Genomic DNA, 21,972 nt, shown 5'->3' with positions numbered 1-21,972 from the left:
TTTATTTTATTTTATTTTTTTACAAACGTGCAGGTGTGGACGTAATTATTTTTTCCCGACGTATTAGGGCAGGATCTTCTGTTTAAAATTTTTTTAAAAAATGCTATGTATACAGCAGAAAACACAAGACTGAAAAAGCAGTTTCTGCTCTTGCACTCCCTGGTGTATTTTAAGCCAAAACAACTGTTGTGTTTCATAGAACAATATGTCTATATGCTGCCATAGCAGATTCGTGGCGCATTAAGCCCCCCAAACTATTTATAATTTGTCCGTTTTACCATGGAAACCCCCGTTTACAGACATCGCCCAACCACTTTTGTCTCAACCCAGCCATAAAACAAAGGTAAGTAATTATATTTATTATTCAAAATGCCTGTCATTTTTAGCTTAGAATCATTAATTGATGCCTAATATTTTGTTTTGGAAAAAAAAGACTATAAAATTATTCACTCGCATATTTTAAACCTTTAAACAAATTATGTCACAATGAAAAAAAATGGTATCTGTGAAAAACTCATGGATATCTACCTCATAACTATTGCTTAATTGTATTTATTTTTTTTTTTTTTTTTGTTACGGTCGCATTTTCTTCGATACGTTAGATCAGGGGTTAGGAACCTTTTTGGCTGAGAGAGCCATAAACACCACATTTTTAAAAATGTAATTCCGTGAGAGCCATACAATATATTTAAAACTAAAATACTAGTAATGTGTGCATTTTATGTCATTTCAACATTTTTAAAGTACAATAAGTCTCCAAATTCTTTTTAATAACATTGTTATGCTGTTGCTAATCAATGATGAGTATTTCTCAGCATTAATGCGACTTCTGGTGCTGCATGGTGTTGCTGATGGCTTTGTAGTCTGGTTGATACTTGATGAGGTTAAAGAGCATACGACACCAGAAAAAAAGTCTTAAATGGCATTATTATGTGAATTAGAATCATATTTTGAGACGATTCGACTATATACAACAATTTAGCAAAGCGCAGATGACGAGAAATTAGTCTTTTAATCTGCCGGTTAGCCACGCCTACCATTATAGGGCTTTAGCGTCCCCAACAGGTGGATGACGTCAGCGGTAGACTGGGCTCATCGGTTTTACTATTCAGCCCATTGAGGGGGAATTGTTCAGAACGAGGAAAACGAGACTAAGAGAGCCGCAAAATGTCATTGTTTCAGTCTCTCTACTCCAATATTTTTACAGGATAGTCTTTTTATCCAAGTATTTTTCCCCAATAGCTATATAAATGGCTTGAGAAGGACCAGTCAGCACGTCGAGGGGGAACTATTCACAACAAGGAAAACGCGACGAAGAGAGCGGCAAAATGTCATTGTTTCTGTCTCTTTACTTGAATATTTTTACAGGATATTCTTTTTACCCAAGTACTTTCCCCATTTGCTAAATAAATGGCATGGTCATGACAAATAACTTGTGCTAAATGGAATATAAAATAATAAAAATCCATTTATTCAAGACGACATGGCAAAATTACTCCATAATGGTCAAAACTGTCGACTTTACCTTTACTGTCACACCTCCCGAACGATATTTTATGACACCTAAATCGGACATATGTCATTTCCCTTCCCCGGCTTCGGAGAATGTAAACAGACCAGAAGGAGTGACAGCTAGCCGACATGCTAACCCGAACCGAGGGATGTTTCAAAGTCTTCGAAGTGGAAAATCACACATAACTAGCCTGGATTATTTGACATGACGACCCGGTTGTCGAGTTTCTTTGCGGATCGGCAAACCACCCGGCGGAGAGCAATTTACAGTTCGTCCCCTGGAGGAGGGTGGCTGGAGTTGTTGTGTAGCTAACGCGCTAACAGCTAACTGCTAATGAGCATGAGGATAGCTTTTTACATGCCTATCAATGATCAAACGTAAGTAGTCCTTTATTTAAAGGAATTTTATAGTGTTTACTTTGTAATCACTGTATTCGTATTTGACATAATACAAAACAAGATGTTTACTCACTTCCTTGTAAGTCCAGTGGTCCCACAGTAAATATCCACGGTGAATGGGAACCTTTTGAAACTCCAAAAAGGCGCATACAGAATGATTTTTCTGCAGCCGTTTGGCTGGCGTGATGCAAAAAATTAAAGTATTAATCCGCAAAATCAGCTGAATCATTCGTCCTCATACACAACAGTACACTGTAGCGTGAAGAGGACGTCTTCGACCGTACACGTCACAGCGCCCTCCTCCTCAATGCGAGACCGAAGCCGGAAGTCACTCATTTTCCTGGCGCGGGATTCAAAAAACTAAATAAATATAGCGATCGCTTCCACAAACATCCAAGCGGTCCATATCATTCAGGAGCATAAAATACCGCGTGTATTATGAAATAAACATGCTTTTTCGTGTCACAAGCGCTTTAAGCGTCATGCAGGCATTGAGAATTTGAGGATACGTCTCTTTTCATGTTCACGAAGAAACAACACGAATCCTATGCTTTTTCCAACCATACACGGAGCACAAGTTTGTCCATTGGTAGATTTTTTTTCTTTAGCGAACTCAATGAAGGACTTGAATAAATCTTTCCCTCTTTTCCCTTGCAAGGCCAAAACTGCCGGACTTTCCTCTCGACAACATACCTTGCGATCACGCTGAACTGTGATAAACGGCTTACGTCCGTTGACTCATCCAAAGCGGGTGAAAAAAATGGAGCTGAATTTATGTCCCTCATGCGTTGCCTCAATTTGATTTGACATCATGATGGTACGTTCGTGAACAGTTCTTGCTGACAGGGGCATGTCTTTTATCTGTTTAATAATCTTGTCTTTATCCGAAAAATCGTCAAAAAGTTCATTGGCAACGTCAAGCATGAATGCTTTGGCGTACTCCCAATCGGTGAATGGCTTCCCGTTCCTCACTATTGCTAAAGCGCCAGAAAAGCTAGCCGAATTCCAGTCACCTTGTTTGGTCCTAACACGGAGTTGCTACTGACTAGTTTGCACTCTTGTAAGAAGCTCTTGACATGCTTTCTTCCTGTTGTCCCCCGCCGGATATTTCGATGCAAATGTAGTATGGCGGGTGTCGAAGTGCCGCTTTATATTTGACCTTTTCATAGATGCAATTTTATCATTGCATATTAGACACACCGCAGAGCCTGCTCTCTCCGCAAAGGCAAATTCCTCTGTCCATTCCTGCTGAAAAGTACGATACGCCTCGTCTTTTTTATCTTTTTGCCATCATCTCAAAAGGGTTTCTAAAATTAGCGGGAAAAACGAACTGAAACCGTGGGGAAATTACCACACACATGCGCACATCGGCCGCTCTTTTTGACAGCAAAATACGGCGACCCCACTCGATCAGTGTCTGCCTCATCTGCGTTGCAAATGCGATTGATAGACAAATAAATAACTGCGAACCGGATTTCTAGTCGCCGGGGATCGTCGCCGTTTTGCGCAACGCGCAAAGGAGTATAACGACTCTTTTTTTTGTTTTTTTTTATAATCAGATTTGTCTGCGAGCCAGATGCAGCAGTCAAAAGCGATATGGCTCGCGAGCCATAGGTTCCCGAACCCTGTGTTAGATGATAAATAATCGGTCCAAACAAAAGAAATCGGGGGGAAAAAACTTTTAGAAGGGTAAATATATGAAAAAGAACATTTCGACCGCTCCTTGATGTCTGCTATTTCTCCATCACGACCCTTGTTATATGACCATGTTTCATCCATAAAATCCCCCAAAAATCCAGCTGTGTCTTGACACTCATGCTACATTGAGTTTTTGGATCAAAAAAAGTACGTGATAATATCTCGTTAAAGTCATGACATCTTTAATTGTGCTCTTTCATGCTCTTACCTCCAGAAAGGGTTTTGCCGAGTGTTTTCCGCCATATACATGGCTTAAGTAGAGAAGCTATGATGATGATGATGATCAGGTGTGCAGAACAGGTGAGTAGAATGAGTACTAATGACTGGGGAAAAAAAATAAAATAAAAAACATGCAGGCCTGCTGCAGTGCCCTAACAGGCCTCGTTACTGTAAACAGGTGGGGTGGAGTGGTACATCTCGTGAATTCATTTCGATTGGCTTTCAAGAGCTGCTTTTAAGTACAGAAAAAGGCAGTACTTGAAATGCTTTTATTTTGTAAAATGTCATCAAGGCAACTTGAGTTTATATATGTTCAGGCATGAAAATCTCTCACCTTTTGAAGAAATTTGCCGTTTTGAAGTCAAAAAGGGTGACCTCTGTGAATTGTGTAGATCCGAGGAGAAAATGGGGTCGGGAGATTTTTTTTAATGACGGACGCTTGCTATACAAGCGGGGAAAGCGGCAAAAAGCCAAAAGAGTGCACCAGAGGGTTCAAAACATTGACTTATTTCACCCAGACAAAGGAGGGTACACTGTTGTGTCCTGTCTCTTCAATGCCAAGCTTGGCTGCACGTCGGCCTTGAATGAACACCTGAAGCGCCTTCACCCAGTTGTAATTTTAGAAGACAACAGGAGCTGACAGATTGTAAATCCATCTAGCTAATTAACGACATGTTTATCGCCTGTCGCGATATGCCATGAGTCCATTTATCGCACGGTAAATAAAAATGAGGGCGGTCATTTTCACGGCCGCGTTTATCGTAGGGTATGTGCTTGTACAAGTGCGTGTTGATGGCATATGAGACTCCAGTTCTTTTCACAGATGTTTATTGGTCATTAACGCGCCGTAGAATTAAAGTTCAGATGTACAAAATAAGGAAACACATCTATATTAAACACTGTAAACGTTAGCATTGTTGACTAATTGTAAAAATAGTTGGCTGACTAATCGGGAGAAAATTAGTCGTCTGGGACAGCCCTAATTGTACAATGTTCAGAACATATTTCTTCCACACCCTTCTCACCTTTTTTTACCCCTGACCCATTTTCATGCCAATACATTAGTGACCCATTTAGCTGATATTTAAAATTACATTTTTCTTGTTAAAGAATATTTAACCTTTCATCCATGAAATGTGATTCCCCCCTAAATTTAACTCATTGGCTGCCAGTGATGGCGCTGGACGTGCAATCCATACTGACTGGGAGACACTGGAGAAAAACTCCAACTCAGTTTGGGTAAAAAAAATTCACTCCAATCCATTTTTCAGAAGCCATTGCCTTTTGTTCATTTACATTGATTTTAGCTGATCTGTCAAGCGCCACAGAATATTGTGTTTGATGGCTACACAAACCCAAAAAACAAAGAACTGGATTCCAATCTTGAATCATGAAAATCATTTTTCCCCCTCTTTTCCGTTCTTTAGTTATGAGCAGTTGAAAATCAGCGAATATTTTTTTTCCGATACATTTTTGAACGCGAACCTAAATGTTCTATAAAACATCATTGGGAGTGAATGAGTTCAATATTTTGGTTTGAGATTTGTTGTTGCATTTTCTTATATGCAATTATTTTTGGATTTGCTTTTTTCTTGTTGTTTGCATATATTTTTTAATTAATTATTAATAAAAAAAGAAACCAACAGGTTACTACCAATTTTTTCCACTCCAATAATGTCTCTGTGAATGCATTTGCTGCCATTGACGAACAAATATTTTGAAAATTTGAACAGGTGTTTTCTTTTCCTATCCATCCTATCGGGACTTTAGAGGAGACCCAACCCTTTGCACTGAAAGGGCTCACCCGGTGGCGTCAGTGAGGCGGGTAGTGATGCATAGTTTTTATTCCGTTATATCGACCTTTGGAGAGAAAAAAAAGTACTTTTAATAGTAGTTTCACCACACCAAACATTTCACTTGAATAGATGTCTGAAGATAAAATGCTACTCTTGCTACTTTGGCATAAACGTGTCGTTTGTTACTTTTCCAAAGGTGGGTAGAGAAGCCTAAAATTGTACCCAAGAAAGAGTAGCGTTACTTCCAAATAATATGACTCAAGTTAAATAAAAAGGGGTCATCCATTAAATGCACTCAAGTAAAACATATTTGGTTAAAAGAACTCATATACTGCTTATCATTTCTTTTTAAAAACCATACAATCAGAGTCAGTGTTACTTGGAATTGTAATTCTTCTCATTGTATTGGAGACTCGACCTCCTGACTTTCCTCCATTTCAAGCACGTCAACAAAATGAAACATTACTAGTGTAGTATTAATGTGTTTCTTTTTTTAAATGTTAGATGATATTTAAAAACGATCAAATTAGGATTTTAATGTTCTCATACAAAACAACATTTTACACAAAGAAGTGAGAATGATCAAATTTAAAACAACCATGTCAAAATGAGCAAAACTATTTCAGGTGTACGTATGACATTGTCTTTTAAATTTGTGAAAAACATAAGTTAACCCTTTAAAGGGTACCTATTGAACTCAATGGCTGCCATTGACGGTGCTCAAAGTCCAATCCTTTTGGACAGCCCCTTCCAGTACAAATGGATGAACTCCACCTCCATGTGGCTGCAAAGAACCAGAAGAAATGACGACCTCCTCGAATTCTGTGAGCGAGGCCACTTGCCCGTAGCGCCGACACCTGGTCCTTTAGCGATCGTCAGAGAGTATGTGACACTGAACTCAATCTGAAGGAGACCAAATGGACTTGACGTCTTCTAATAATGAATATTTAGAATGACTCGCCCTTCTTGACGCCTCGGACCAAACGTTGTTCTTATTACCTCTGGCTAAATCTGAAAAAAGATACAAACAATAAATATTGAACATGAAATTTACACTCTCAAAAGCAACATTGTTTAGATCTTACTCGACAGTCTTCAGGCTATAGCTGGGATCCTCCTTGATCTCCAATAAGACCCTCTTTTCTTTTTCAATTATTCGATTGTTGATGAGAAATAACTCTTGAAGATGGGAGGGGTTTAACTTGAGAGCCTTGGCCAATGAAATGCATCCTTTATCTGCGATCCCACACAGTGACAGCCTGCAACAAATGAGATGATTCCCTTTAGTCAAGAAGGGTGCCTGCTTAAAGTGAAGGTTCTGCTGAAAGTAGGGGTGCACGATATCCATTTTTTGAAACATTATTATCATGAACAAAACAAAGACAAGAACAGTTTTGACTTCAAATAACTTGTCCATATTAATGTTTTCAAATAAATCTAATTTGATTCAATCACAATCAATCAGTCAACACCATTGACAATGTGTTCCCCTGAACAATGCGCACAGATCCTTAACAAACATAAACCCAACAGGTATTCTGCTTTGTCAGCAGATAAAACATTTGGTGCAATAGGAGAGGAGACTCCTGTCGTCTTGGTCCATGAAACAACTTTCTTAACCTGGCAATTCCATATCAATAACCAAAAGGCCTCTCAAGAACTTGTAAACATAACACTGTAAAATGCAAACATTTGCTCATTGCCATAGTAAGGTTTATCACTCAGTGAAGGAAAAATACGGCCTCGAGAACAGGAACAAAACTTTGCATACTGGCAAAACAGGCGTGGAAACCAACGCACACATCCCAATCCGACACTGTGCCAAACATATTATTACCGTAATAGGCCCGATAACATATATTGTTATCAGATTTATTGGGATGATGTCATATTTCCTGTCATCAGACCTATAATTATCGTGCGCCTCTAGCTGAAAGTAACTGTGTCTGCCTTTTCCTTGACTGATACAGTGTTAATGCGGGTCAATAAAAAGCATTAGGTCATTAAATGGATTTTGTGAAAATTGGGGCTTTAAGAGGGATTAAACTAAATGTTTCAAAGCATTTCAAATTATGTAAACTTGAGAGGATTTTTTTTTTTTTAACATAATTGAAAATAGTTATGCTAATTGCAGCAGTGATTCTTTTGATTAGTTGACCATGGGCTATGGAAGATTACGAACTGAAGGACCTCCTTACTTGAGGATTTTTAAGATGCAGTGTGGGCTGGCGAGTCCTTTCGAGAGGATCTCAACCCCCTCATCTGAAAGATTGTTCATGGTCAGGTCCAGCTCTTGAAGATGGGAGGGGGTTACCTTGAGAGCCTCAGCCAGTGAAAAACTTCCTTTACTGGTGATCCCGCAGTCGAGCAGCCTGTAACAAACGAGATAGTTGCCTGAAGTCCAGAATGGAACATTGCTTAAAGTGATGACGGTTCTGCTGGAAGTAACATTGTGTCTTCCTTTTCCTTGACTAATGCAGGGTTGATGCGGGTTAATAAAAAGCATTAAAAGTATGAATGGATTTTGTAAAAATTCAGGCCCTAAAATGCATTAAACTAGATGTTTGAGGCATTAAAAATTATGTCAACTTGATGGGAATTTATTTTTTTTTTTATTACATAATCTATTAGAGTTGCTGCTAACAGCAGCAGTGATTCTTTCGATTAGTCGAGCAGATCCACGGAAGATGACGAACTGGAGGACCTCCTTACTTGAGGATTTTTAAGATGCAGTGTGGGCTGGCCAGTCCTTTCGAGAGGATCTCAACCCCTTCATCCGACAGATTGTTCTGGGTCAGGTCCAACTCTTGAAGATGGGAGTGGGTTACCTTCAGTGCCTCAGCCAATGAAACACATCCTTTACAGGTGATCCCGCAGTCGAGCAGCCTGTAACAAACGAGATAGTTGCCTGAAGTCCAGAATGGAACATTGCTTAAAGTGATGACGGTTCTGCTGGAAGTAACATTGTGTCTTCCTTTTCCTTGACTAATGCAGGGTTGATGCGGGTTAATAAAAAGCATTAAAAGTATGAATGGATTTTGTAAAAATTCAGGCCCTAAAAATGCATTAAACTAGATGTTTGAGGCATTAAAAATTATGTCAACTTGATGGGAATTTATTATTTTTTTTATTACATAATCTATTAGAGTTGCTGCTAACAGCAGCAGTGATTCTTTCGATTAGTCGAGCGGATCCACGGAAGATGACGAACTGGAGGACCTCCTTACTTGAGGATTTTTAAGATGCAGTGTGGGCTGGCCAGTCCTTTCGAGAGGATCTCAACCCCTTCATCCGACAGATTGTTCTGGGTCAGGTCCAACTCTTGAAGATGGGAGTGGGTTACCTTCAGTGCCTCAGCCAATGAAACACATCCTTTACAGGTGATCCCGCAGTCGGACAGCCTGTAACAAATGAGATAATTGCCTGAAGTCCAGAATGGAACATTGGTTAAAGTGATGAAGGTTCTGCTGGAAATAACATCGTGTCTGCCTTTTCCTTGACTAAGGCAGGGTTAATGCGGGTCATAAAAAAGCATTAAAAGCATTAATAGATTTTGTGAAAATTCAGGCCTTAAAATTCATTAAACTAAATGTTTGAGGCATTAAAAATAATGAAACTTGACTGGAATTTATTATTTTTTTAATAACATAATTTATTAGAGTTGCTGCTAACAGCAGCAGTGATTCTTTCGATTAGTCGAGCGGATCCACGGAAGATGACGAACTGGAGGACCTCCTTACTTGAGGATTTTTAAGATGCAGTGTGGGCTGGCCAGTCCTTTCGAGAGGATCTCAACCCCTTCATCCGACAGATTGTTCTGGGTCAGGTCCAACTCTTTAAGATGGGAGGAGGTTACCTTCAGTGCCTCAGCCAATGAAAAACATCCTTTACTGGTAATCCCGCAGTGTTCCAGACTGCAACAAATAAGATAATTGCAAGAAGAAGGGAACCCGGTTAAAGTGATGAAGGTTCTGCTGAAAGTAACATTGTGTCTGCCTTTTCCTTGACTAATGCAGGGTTGATGCGGGTTATTAAAAAGCATCAAAACTCTTTAACTGTTTTTTTGTGAAAATTCAGGCCTTACAATCCATTATAAAGTAAATGTTTAAGGCATTAAAAATAATGAAACTTGACTGGAATTTATTATTTTTTTATTACATAATTTATTAGAGTTGCTGCTCACAGCAGCAGCGATTATTTCGATTAGTTGAGCGGATCCACGGAAGATGACGAACTGGAGGACCTCCTTACTTGAGGATTTTTAAGATGCAGTGTGGTCTGGCCAATCCTTTCGAGAGGATCTCAACCCCTTCATCCGACAGATTGTTGCCACTCAGGTCCAGCTCTTGAAAATGGGAGGGGTTTACCTTGAGAGCCTCAGCCAATGAAACACATCCTTTACTGGTGATCTTGCACTTTTGCAGACTGCAACACATGAGATGATTGCCGGAAGTCAGGAATGGAACATTGGTTAAAGTGATGAAGGTTCTGCTGGAAGTAACATCGTGTCTGCCTTTTTCTTGACTAAGGCAGGGTTGATGCGGGTCATTATAAAGCATTAATAGATTTTGTGAAAATTCATGTTTGAGGCATTAAAAATAATGAAACTTGACTGGATTTTTTAAATTTTTATTATTACATATTTTATTAGAGTTGCTGCTAACAGCAGCAGTGATTCTTTTGATAAGTTGACCGGATTCATGGAAGATTATGAACTGAAGGACCTCCTTACTTTAGGATTTTTAAGATGCAGTGTGGGCTGGCCAGTCCTTTCGAGAGGATCTCGACCCCCTCATCTGACAGATTGTTCCACCTCAGGTCCAGCTCTTGAAGATGGGAGGGGGTTACCTTCAGTGCCTCAGCCAATGAAAAACATCCTTTACTGGTGAGCCCGCAGTCGAGCAGCCTGTAACAAATGAGATAATTGCATGAAGTCCAGAATGGAACATTGGTTAAAGTGATGAAGGTTCTGCTGGAAGTAACATCGTGTCTGCCTTTTCCTTGACTAAGGCAGGGTTGATGCGAGTCATTAAAAAGCATTAATGGTTTTTTCTAAAATTCAGGCCTTAAAATTCATTAAACTAAATGTTTGAGGCATAAAAATAATGTAAACTTGACGGGAATTTATTTGTTTTTTATTACAAATTTTATTAGAGTTGCTGCTAACAGCAGCACAGATTCTTTTGATTAGTTGACCGGATTCATGGAAGATTACGAACTGAAGGACCTCCTTACTTGAGGATTTTTAAGATGCAGTGTGGGCTGGCCAGTCCTTTCGAAAGGATCTCGACCCCCTTGTCCAATCGATCGTTGCAGCTCAGGTCCAGCTCTTGAAGATGGGAGGGGGTTACCTTGAGTGCCTCAGCCAATGAAACACATCCTTTACTGGTGAGCCCGCAGTGGACCAGCCTGTAGCAAATGAGATAATTGCCTAAAGTCGAGAAGGGAACCTGCTTAAAGTGATGAAGGTTCTGCTGAAAGTAACATCGTTGAGCTGTCCTCACAACACGTGACATGTGTTGCTCTACAGCCAGCGAACCAAAAAAATGAAACTCTCCAGAGACAAGGCGTACTTTTCTTGGGTTTATGGAGGTCTCAAATTGTTTGTTGGTAACTAAAATACAAATGAATACATTCAAAATGTAATATAATAATATCTTCCTGCGTGTGAGTAGCTTAGCACAAACACAACGGAATGTCTCAGTGAAATCAGTGGATAGTGAAAAAGTTCGCCTAAAACAAAAAATACATTTTTCTCTCAAACTCAATATACAAACTAAGTAAAAACTTACAAAGATGAAGGTTAGCCTAGGCTTAGCTGGCAGAGCAAGTTCGTCGATGTTACTTTCAAGCCTCATGGGCGCTGAGAAACGTGCTTGAAAAGAGGAAAAAAGGTTGGCGTCAAGGATCGCTCATTGCGACAGATGCTCTGGCCCTCAGCATAAATGCATGTTCACTGGAAAACGAGAGGTCTCACTCCCAACGCTTTTCAGATGAAAGCTTTGGACAACAATTTTTATATTTTAACTAACTTATTAATTCTTGATCATTTTAACACAAAGCATGACAAACAGTAGTGGCATGACAGTCGTGTCTGGCTTTTCCTTGACTAATAGAGGGTTTATTCGGGTGATTGAAAAGCATTAAAAGTCATGAAATGGATTTTGAGAAAATCCAGGCCTTAAAAAGCTTTAAACTACATGTTCGATGCATGAAAAATGATGTGAACTTGACGGGATTTTTTTTTTTTTTCTGGAATGAAAATGAGATATTTGCCTGATGTCGGGAAAGGAACCTGGTAGAAGTGATGAAGGTTCTACTCAAAGCAAAATTGTGTCTGCCTAGGGCCAAAATATACCGGCTGCCCACAGCTGCGGTCCGGCAACTCCGTCCCGTCGTGAGCTCTCGGGTAATCGCGCACGACAATGTGGCATTAAAAGCAACGACAAACACACAGTCTGTACTCATGAGAGAAGCAGAGATAGAGGTGGACTTGATTTGACTGAACAATTTTTTCCCGAATTTTTTTTTTTTTTGCGTTTACCATGAATTTGTGGCACTATTTCTGTTTTAAATTTCATAACTTGCATAATAATTCAACGTCCATCTGCTGTGGACACCATGCAGCTTCCTTTTCATTGTTGTCTTAGAAAAATGATCTGCATCATAAATCACATTGTGACTTTCCACCTCCATGATGAAGGGTTCTTCGTCCATCTTCGCAGGTGTTTTAACCGTGAATAATCAACTGGGCTGTTGACTCCAGGCCTTGCTCCGCCCATTTTGACGGATGCATCTCTGGCAAAAATAGAAAATAGCCTAAACCCATCCGGCGGGCTCCGGGACGCATGGTCCACAGACAGTCCGGAGCACTGACGCGGCCACTATACTTTGAACGATAGGATAGAATGGAAACTCATTGGCTCCAACGCTCGCCAGACCCGGACCAAAGACGCGTCCGGTATATTTTGGCCCTTATCCTTGGCTAGTAGCAACGGTGATTCATTCGATAAGTCAACCGTATCCGCGGAAGATTACGAACTGGAGGTAGATTTCTAAGTGGAAGAGCTCCTTACGTGAGGACTTCTAAGTTGCAGTGTGGGCTGGCCAGTCCTTTCGACAGGATCTCCACCCCTTCGTCCGACAGAGGGTTCAAGCCCAGGTCCAGATGCCTCAGGTTGGATGGAGAACTGAGAACGGGAGCCAGTAGGTGACAGCTGCCTTTGTCCAGGTTACAACCCGTTAGGCTGGAGAACACAAGAAGGAGGAAGTCGTGAGAGTGAGCCAAACCTAACTTCTGCTGATTTAGTATGGTGCTTTGAAAAACAATAATAGATTTTATTTCAAGATACAAAACAAGACAACAAAAAATAAAGAGCAAATGACAAAATCCAAAGGCGTTATGCATTTTATTTTCCCGTGATAATATCACCAACATTACTTGTGCTGGATGTCGTCATCTCGTACAACCACGATGGGTGAATCGTAGTCTCTTTTCCCCCCAAGATTATAGATTGGATTTAACCCAAATTTTGACCCATTTGAGATTTTTCAAGATTTTGGATCTCCTACTGTTTCAGGATGAACTTTAGGTAAACCTGTTACACTGACCCAGCTTTTTGTTTGCAATTTTTTTCCCGTCTTTACTTATGTCAATGACTTAGTTGGAGCATTACACACATTGAAATTAGGGTTAGGCAACAATTAAATTTGTTCATATCGAGTAATAGCATGAACTCTTTGCAACGAAGCACACTGTCATCATCACTTCAAAAGGAGCAATAGACGTGGTCATAAAGTTATCTTTCCTCTCGTCCAAACAGCCACGAGTCAACTTCGCCATCAGTGCCAACCATTTCTGGTTCCCAGACATTTTTCAGAAACCATCGCTTTTTGTTCATTGACAATGATTTTGGCTGATCTGTCAAGCACTACAGAATATTGGGTTTCATGGCTACACATAAAAGAACAAGTCGATTCCAATCTTTCATCAGTAAAAGAAGTTTTTCTACACTTTTCCGTTCTTCAGTTATGAGCAGTTAAAGATCATAATTTCTTGTTTCTATACGTTTTTGGTAGCAAACTAAGGTGTTCCAAAAAATATATGAACACGTTGTTGGGAGTGAATGAGTTAATTTTGTTTTGTTTTCAGATTTGTTGTCGACTTTTCTTATAAGCAATTGTTTTTTAATTTGATTTTTTTGTGTGATTTCTATTAGTTGTTTTAAATTCATCTTTTGTGATTTTTGATTGTTTCGTAATTTTTAGTTGTTTTGCTTGTGTTTTGTGCACTTGTTCTTGGATTTGCCATTGTGCTTTTGGAATTTTCGGACTCCACTTTATTTCACTTTGGAGCACATACTCGGATTTTTGAGAAGCCTTGACCACCAACAGCAGCTTTTCGAGCCACAAAGGCGATCGGGAGTAGCTGGAAAGTTGAAAGGACTTCTTGGTTTCATCGTCTGTCAGTAAGAAAAAGGCCAGGGCCGACCACATGTCATTTGACACTTCATACCAAAACAGACGTTTTGAAGCTAATTCCTGCTGGATCTGTTTCAGCAAGGAGTCGTCCTTCAGCTCGTTTAGGCAGTAGAACAAGTTGACATTCTTTTCTGGAGTGTTCTGTTTTATCCTTTTCTTGATCAACTCGACTGTCTTTGACTTGCTTTGCCCGCAGCCCTGAGGAGCCTTCAGCAGTTCCCCCACTAGTTCCTGGTTGCATGGCAAGGAAAGGCCAAAGAGGAAGCGAAGGAATAGGTCCAGGTTGCCTTCACTCTTCGAGGCTTTCTCGAGAGCTGACTTGTGCACCTCAGTGATTGTCTCCCGCTTAAAAGGCATGAATATTTTTTTCCATCCTGAATTGTCCAGTGCGTTGTTGTTGTCATGGAAAAGGCAAATCATCACGTGTAATGCGGCCATATACTCCTGGATGGTCAGATGAACGAACTGAAACATCTTCTGTTTGTTTCTCCTGAGCGGAGGGACCTCCTTAAAGACCTCAGTGAATATTCCGGAGTGTTTTGCAGCTTGACTGTAATCAAAACCGCTGTCCACCAGGTCTTTCTCGTAGAAGATCTGACAGTTATTCATGGTGTGGTCAAAGGCCAGCTTGGCGAGCGCTTTCACGTCAGGGATATACTCCGCTGTATTTCTTTCCTTGGAGTTTCCCAGGTGGTTACCTACAAACGCTGAGTACATGTCAGTCAGCGTTGTGGGAAGCTCTCCCTCCTTCCTTTTGTCCAAATGATCCTGAAGAACTATTGCGGTGAGCCAGCAGAAAATCGGAATGTGGCACATTATGTAGATGGTGCGAGATTTCCGAATGTGCTCAATGACGTGCTCCTTATTTGGGAACCTTTTCCTGAAGTACTCCAACCTCTGAGAATCGGTGAATCCTCTCACCTCTGTTCGGCTGTCGATAAAGTTGGAGTGGATATCGGGGGCCGACGCGGGTCGCGTGGTAATCCAAACCCGGGCACAAGGAAGCAGATTCCCTTTGATGAGATACGCCAGCAGTACCTCCAGCGGGTAGCTTTCCCTCACATCCATGTCCACTTTCCTCACTTTCTTCAAGTCGATTTTGAAGTTGCACTCGTCCAGTCCGTCGAGGATAAACAAGATCTTGATCCCACTGCTTTCAAAGTCCCGCTTCCCAGAAGTTTGCAGGTGGACAAATATATTGTTCAGTCTCTCGCTCATGTGCCTGTCTCCGCAGACAAAAGTTTGGATCAGCTCGGCCAACGTAAAGCTCTCCCCTTTCTCCATGTTTAACTCGCGGAAGGTGATAGGAAATATGAAGTCCACGTCCTGGTTGGTACTACCGCTGGCCCAGTCTGACACAAACTTTTGAATTAGGAAGGTTTTTCCTATTCCTGCGAAGCCGACGGTGAGCATCGTGCGTATCGGTCGCAGGTTCCCGTCAGGGCTTTTGAAGATGTCGCACGGCAGGATAGACTGCTTGGCCGCGGCGTCACACGTCTCCATCTGGAGGACCTCATGCCGCCCGTCTGGGCTGACGTCTGCCCCGTAGGTGACGTCCAGCTCCGTGTAGACGTCCTCCAGGGGCTGCTGCTGCCACCGCTCGGTGTTGCCCTCAGGAGCAAACCTGTATAAACGCCGCAGGTTGTCTTGGAGCTCCCTCTTCAATCTGGCAATCTGATCGTCATCGTGGACGGAGAAGTCGGTGCCTGCAAGAAAGCAGCGGTGACCCGTTAAGGACAAAACAATTCCATTCCACACCAAAAAATTCAATGATAAATTATGACGTTACATTATTATATTTTACTTTTATGTGATACTCATGTGTGAATTTAAAAATTGTTTGAAAATGGCTATTCGTTAACGATAGAATTTATATTTTGTTTCACTTTTCAGATCGACCCTCTGCCAGAGCTCCAAGTACTGACGGGATATGTCGTTCACTTGAGGAAACGAATCCATTCCGGTTCGTTCAGTAAAAAGACTCATTCAAACAAATCGTTAATGAATCTTTCGCCCCCCACATCTCGCCACCCACACCCGCCCAAATGAAGCGTTCGGTTAGTAAACGGGAAGTGACGTTGCCAAACGAATCACCAAAGACCGCTAAGCAATATAACTGAACGGGAAGTGACATTGCTTGGTCCCTCCTCATCCTGCACGCAGGTTCCTCATTGGCCGCTCGTCGTAGATTCAGAAGTGAGAGATACACTATATCATTCGTTTTCGCTGCCTTGTCTGACTCTCCAACTTCCTTAAGAAGTAATCAGTGCAGAAGGTGATTAGTTCAGTCTCATTTCTCCAAACAATTCATTCAAAAAGAACTAATCGTTCACGAACAATACAGCACTAGCTCCAAGGGCCGAGAGGGCGAGAGGTAGAGCCAGAGGTAAGAACAGACCCCTCCCAGATGTAAAAGATGACGTTTCATTTCATTGAAATGAATAGAAAGTGCGAGTTTTCAAGTTTCGTGACAATAATGTGGATTGTTTACAAACTATTGTCAAATAGTGCCATTTTTGAAACGTAAGTGACACCCTGCTCATTTGCTCAACCTCGATGTGCAATATGTCAAATGGAAGCTAAGATGTTCAATTTTTATGGTCAGTTGTCAAAACCTTTATCAGTCATCAAGCAATGTGTGCGATTATCCATATTTGGCATGTGAAATTCTCTGACTTTAGGTGGTGATGAAACTTTCAAAAATGTAAGAAATTTGGAAAATGAAAGTTCATGACATTTGATGATTTAGGAATAAAAATATGTGCAACAAGGCAGGTTTGCGCAGTTTTTTTTGGGGGGGGGGGTAATGAATACTCATAGCAAACACAACGCCTAATTTCACAAAAATTGCTCAGAGTGTAAAGGGTTAAAATGAGAGGAATCTAACTGGTTCTTTGACATGCGGAGACCCCTCTCATTGTACAAACACCATGCCAATGATTAGTTGGAGGAGCGATTTAATTTTATGGTGTCCCACATGTAATTTATTTTTATTTTAATTGAACTGTTTTCTATTTATATAAACTGCTGTCATGTGCTGAAAAAAAAGTAATTCAATGTACTGTTACACCGATCAATGGCTTTTTTTTCAAGAACTAAGGATTTATTTTCAATTTTTAATCATTTCTCATGTTTCTCATGTGTGGCTAAAAATGGCCTCATCTATTGCTCCAGTGATGGATTCCGAAGAAATAAATGAGATGAGGAAGAGCGATTGATGAGATCTTGAAAAGAGCTCACCATTCTCAGATATGTCTTCGATGAAAAAGAGAAACAAAGTCTATCTATTGTTCCTAAGGGCATCTTAAGAGCAACAGAGCAGCAACAAATGATCACAAAATGAGAAGCAATGGTTATGTCTCAGGAGTTGAGATTGGGAAATAGATGAGCAACAAAACTTTTGCCATGGGTCGTGTCATCGTTAACTTCCACAGTTTTCAAGTCACCTGCTTTCTACCACGGGACGCTAACCTTCTATTTTCAGCATGTCGCTCCGCAGCTTTTCGGCCAAATTGATGTTTCCAATCTTCTCCAGAAGCATGATGGTCTGGTCCAAAGTGTTCTGGCCGTGCTTCTTTATCAGCTCATCAGCAATGTACGCCTGGCGGGTGTTTTCACGCACACTTTGAGGCAGGTCCGTGAGGAACCTGAAGTGCTCGAAGTCCTTCTCCCCCAGCTCCATCAGCGTGTTCAACAGCAGCTCCCTCTGTCTGCTTCCCAGAGCCATCCTTCTGACTTATCAACGGGTAAGGGAGGTGACCGTCAAGTGGGTATCTGCAGATGAAAACTTATTCAGATTCAGAGTTTATTTGTCATTGTCAAGATAACAACGAAATTCAGATTGGAGTTCCAACAATAATACTATGGGTTAGTTTCCATTAAAGTGCTTGGTGCAGAGCAATATAAAGGTAAAGTTATTGTAACTTGAGCTCATAAACCGTTTGAGTGACATGACGCAAAACACAAATGTCAGGTCAATCTTCTTCTTTCCTCTTAGCAGTGGTCGAATGTAACGAAGAAAAAGTATCTTTCATTACTGTACATAAGTACATTTTTGTGTATATATACTTGAGTACAAATATGAAGTGGTATTTTTTACATTTTTACTTCAATCCATTTTACAGCACATATATGTACTTTTTACTCCACTACTTTCCAAATTGTTTCCTGGGTTGCACTTTACTTTTGTTTCCTTTTTTTCTCATTATGATTTGCTCGCTTACATGCCTTCGGCGGAGATTTTAAGCCCCGTGCAACTATACCTTAACCGAGCACTAGAGGCAGCAACAGTGTTCCAACAGTTCCATCTTTCCTCCTTGTTAACATGTGAGCGATGTGACCGTCGATCAGGTATCTGCGAACGACAACTTTTCATGGCTTATCATAACTTCAGCTTGTAAACCATTTAAGGTACATGACACAAAAGACATTTCCCGGGAAAACAACACTCATTGCTTACTTTTTTTTAGCTACAAAATGACATGTTTTGACATAGAAAATATTTGAAACGAATGAAAACAAAATATTCAATCATTCTATATTTTCTATTGCAAAGAGGTCCGACAGCAAAATTTCTGAGCAATTGATGTATATATAACCAGATATATGGCTAGATATCAGCACAGGCTAAAGTCTATAGTTTTATTATCGCACTCCAATTCCACTCATAACATAACTTATGAGTTTATGTGACTCGATATCTGGTGAGATATCAGCCAAGGCCAAAGTCGGTTTCTTTTCTTTTTTTTAATTTTTTTATAATCACCCCACCACTTGACACACCCTTAGCACTGACGACAAGATCAGCACAAACTATTTCCTAGGACCTAAAATCGGTTGCTTGTCTTAGCCTTTATTGGGCAAGCTCCTAAGGATTCACCTACTTTTTAAGTCGAAAAACTGAATCATCTTCCTGACCCGACGGTACAATTGATCAACTAGCAAAAAGCTGACCACCATTTGACCAATCGAACTAAAATGAGATCACATGTAATCATCGCTAAACAACCAAACCCAGTAACTGACAAATCTATGAACAAACTTGAGCTAACGATACACTGACTATCCAACAACTGAAAGTACTTACACGAGCCTCTCACCTAGTCCTTGTCCTCGTCTCTTCGCTGTGTGACTGACTTAAATGCTTTGCGCTCAGGACCAAAGCCCTCAACGACCGAAGGACACACCCAAACCGCAGGCGCGTCTCTGTGCGTTGGTTTTGCGCAAAAAAAAGCTAAGGAAAAGCATCTAGTAAATTTTGATGGTCTACATTTCCATTATATTTTAGAGATACTTTTAATGTTGCACTTAAACATTATTAAGTAATTGCTTTTGAAACAATCAGCAAATGCGAGTTGAAAGACCCAAGTAGCTCACCAAAACAACTAGAAGCAACATTGAGCAATATACAGTCAAGTATAGATATACTGTAGATGTGAAACGACGCTTCTACTGGGACAGTGGAATTGCTGGTCGTCGAGTATGTTCGGAGAGAAGTTGATGAAATAGCTACCTCATTTGAACGTTCAACTGTCTAGATTTGATCAGAGATTCTTATGTGATAGCTTTAACATGGCCTAGTTACTGTTTATTGGAGGGTTGGTCGCTTCCTGTTGATATCGGGTCACCTTCTGTTGATTGCAGGTCACTTCCTGTTAATGGAATTGACGTATATGGCAGTCAATGGCTTTGACGTATACTGCTGTCAATGTGATCATCAATGTAGCATCAATGAGAATTGTTGTTTGCTTCACCAAACTGTAAAACATTTACCTCCTGTAACCCGTACCCCAGTCGTAATTTAGGTGTTGAAACACGTGACAACACGCTGGAGAAAAACCTTTCTCCTGCTCAGTTTGCGGGCAAAAATTTGTTCACAGCGTTAGCTTCAAAAGACACACCGGAACTCTCATTCGGGAGAAACCTTTCTCCTGCTCAGTTTGTTGTCAAAAATTTGGTCTGAACGGAAGCTGAGAAAGACACACCAGAACGCCGACTGGTGATAAACCTTTCTATTGCTCAGTGTGCAGTTGAAGATTCCTTCCAACATTAAAACCTTAAAACCACACACTGGGGAGAAACCTTTCTCTGCTCAGTGTGTGGCTAGAGATTCCCTTTATGAAGATCCTTAAAAAGGAGAATGCACACGGTTGGGTAACCTTTGTCCTGCTCAGTTTCTGCTGTTCCAGGCGATGAAACACAAGTGTGTTGGTGGGAAAAGCAGTGACTGTTAAAGGCAATGCATCTGCTTTGTTTACTGTTCTGGCGCTGAACATGACTGATTGAAATAGGAAACTAATAGACAATCCTTTTGCTATCTTACATATAATATTCACATGCATTGGCTTTGTTGCATCCTGTTAAGTACCTGATCAGACTATAGAGATGTTAACTGTTTATTCCTCTTATTTTTGAAACTTTTATATGAAAAAAATACACAAATATACTGAAAAATAGAAAATATTTACTTTTTTCCTTTTCAAAATCTTTCTTAACAAATACGGGTAGTCCCCCGGTCACGACGTACCCAACATACGTGATTTCGACTTTATGACGCCGAAGTCTCACCCGCCATTTTGTTTCCAGTCTTTTTTTTTTTCTTTTTCTCATAGCACTCATATGGAAGCTAGTGGGTTTGGATGACATGATGCCTCGTGACATGGCAGCAGAGGCTAAAGTCTATCGTTTTATTATCGCAGTCCAATATCACTGACGACAAATGTCATTTACTATTTCCTAAGGACCTACAATAGGAGCTTGGTATTAGGGTCTCACAGCAACTCGGAGCACAGTATAACGAGTATAGTCTATATCCATATCATATAGATATGGCGGAAAACACTCAGGTGACTTGAAGTTCTGCTCTGAGACCCCAATTTGGCCAAATTTCAAAATTGTCTGATACGCATGTGTGAAACATCATTGGAAAGCTTAAAATCTCAATTTTTTCGGAGGAAGAAAAATTTTGAACTGGAGGGCATTAAAAAAAAAAAAAAAAAAAAAAAAATTAAACAGCAAAACCCTATCTGAAGGTGAGAGTATGAAAGAACCATGACTTTAACAAGATATTATCTCGTACTTACCTTGTTTCAATTCAAAAACTCCATGTAGCATGTATCACCGAGTGTCAAGACACAGCTGTGAATGGCCACAGCTGGATTTTTGGGGGATTTTATGGGTGAAACACTGTAATATAACTGTTAGGTTTTGTGTTGGTTTCCTCCTCGTGTGACTTGTCCCTGTGATTGCCCATTGATTTCACCTGTTGTACCTGCTCCTCGTGTATCCTCCAATCTGCATTCTCCTGTGTTACCCAGCTGTTCTTCGTGGTCTCGTTACCCCTTGTCTGCGTGTGTGTATATAAGCTCCCATTTTCTCCTCCCTCCTTGTTGCGTCATTGTCCATGTCAATGTCATTGTCGAAGTCCTGTCCAAGCCCTCGCGTAGTAGTCCCTCCGATAAAGTAAGTTTTGTTTGAACCTTGCCTTTTTGATCGCCAGTACTTTTGGTTGTACTTTGTGTTTGTGTTAGTTATTATTAAAACGTTTTTTGGAGATCACCGCCACCTGTCTGGCTGCTTTTGTTTCCCTGCATTTGGGTCCACACCACCTGCCTGCCCGCATTCCTGACAATAACAAGGGTCGTGATGCTGAAATCACAGACATCAAGGAGTGGTCGAGATTTTCTTTTTCATGTATTTGCCCTTTGAAACTTTGTTTTTCAATTTTTCTTTGTTTGAATCAATTAATTATCATCTAACATATCGGAGGAAATGCGACAGTAACAAAAAAAGTACAATTAAGCGATAGGTATGAGGTAGATATCCGTGAGTTTTTTACAGACGCCATTTTTTTATATATATATATTTA

At 40.5% G+C, this 21,972-nt stretch overlaps 1 protein-coding gene across 4 annotated transcripts; it reads right to left on the bottom strand.

Moving 5' to 3' along the window:
• Positions 1 to 5,887: 5,887 nt before the first annotated feature.
• On the bottom strand, positions 5,888 to 21,941 carry LOC130920647 (NACHT, LRR and PYD domains-containing protein 12-like). Of its 4 annotated transcripts, none has more exons than XM_057844016.1 (13): positions 18,368 to 21,941; positions 17,577 to 17,879; positions 13,987 to 15,811; positions 12,701 to 12,871; positions 10,860 to 11,033; positions 10,357 to 10,530; positions 9,876 to 10,049; positions 9,365 to 9,538; positions 8,852 to 9,025; positions 8,337 to 8,510; positions 7,823 to 7,996; positions 6,710 to 6,883; positions 5,888 to 6,635 (listed from the first exon to the last, which is right to left on the bottom strand). In XM_057844016.1, the coding sequence occupies exons 2-13, from the start codon at positions 17,830 to 17,832 to the stop codon at positions 6,620 to 6,622; spliced, it is 3,660 nt and encodes a 1,219-aa protein (XP_057699999.1). In that variant the 5' UTR covers positions 17,833 to 17,879; positions 18,368 to 21,941; the 3' UTR covers positions 5,888 to 6,619. The 4 variants fall into 4 exon arrangements, with proteins under 4 accessions (XP_057699999.1, XP_057700005.1, XP_057699990.1 ...); XM_057844022.1 differs by having other exon boundaries at positions 17,577 to 18,459; positions 19,690 to 21,941; XM_057844007.1 differs by having other exon boundaries at positions 17,577 to 21,941.
• Positions 21,942 to 21,972: the final 31 nt, after the last annotated feature.

Source organism: Corythoichthys intestinalis, chromosome 1 (assembly GCF_030265065.1).
Source record: "Corythoichthys intestinalis isolate RoL2023-P3 chromosome 1, ASM3026506v1, whole genome shotgun sequence".
In the NCBI taxonomy this organism is placed as follows: domain Eukaryota; kingdom Metazoa; phylum Chordata; class Actinopteri; order Syngnathiformes; family Syngnathidae; genus Corythoichthys; species Corythoichthys intestinalis.
Note: the sequence above shows the minus strand (reverse complement) of the source record. Positions and strands in the feature narration are given on the sequence as shown.

Coding starts and splice junctions, on each gene's coding strand:
- LOC130920647 (XM_057844007.1), bottom strand. CDS start 17,832: ATGGCTCTGGGAAGCAGACAGAGGGAGCTGCTGTTGAACACGCTGATG. Junction 10,050..10,356: donor TGCATCTTAAAAATCCTAAA/GTAAGGAGGTCC, acceptor CATGTGTTGCAG/TCTGCAAAAGTGCAAGATCA. Junction 8,511..8,851: donor TGCATCTTAAAAATCCTCAA/GTAAGGAGGTCC, acceptor CGTTTGTTACAG/GCTGCTCGACTGCGGGATCA.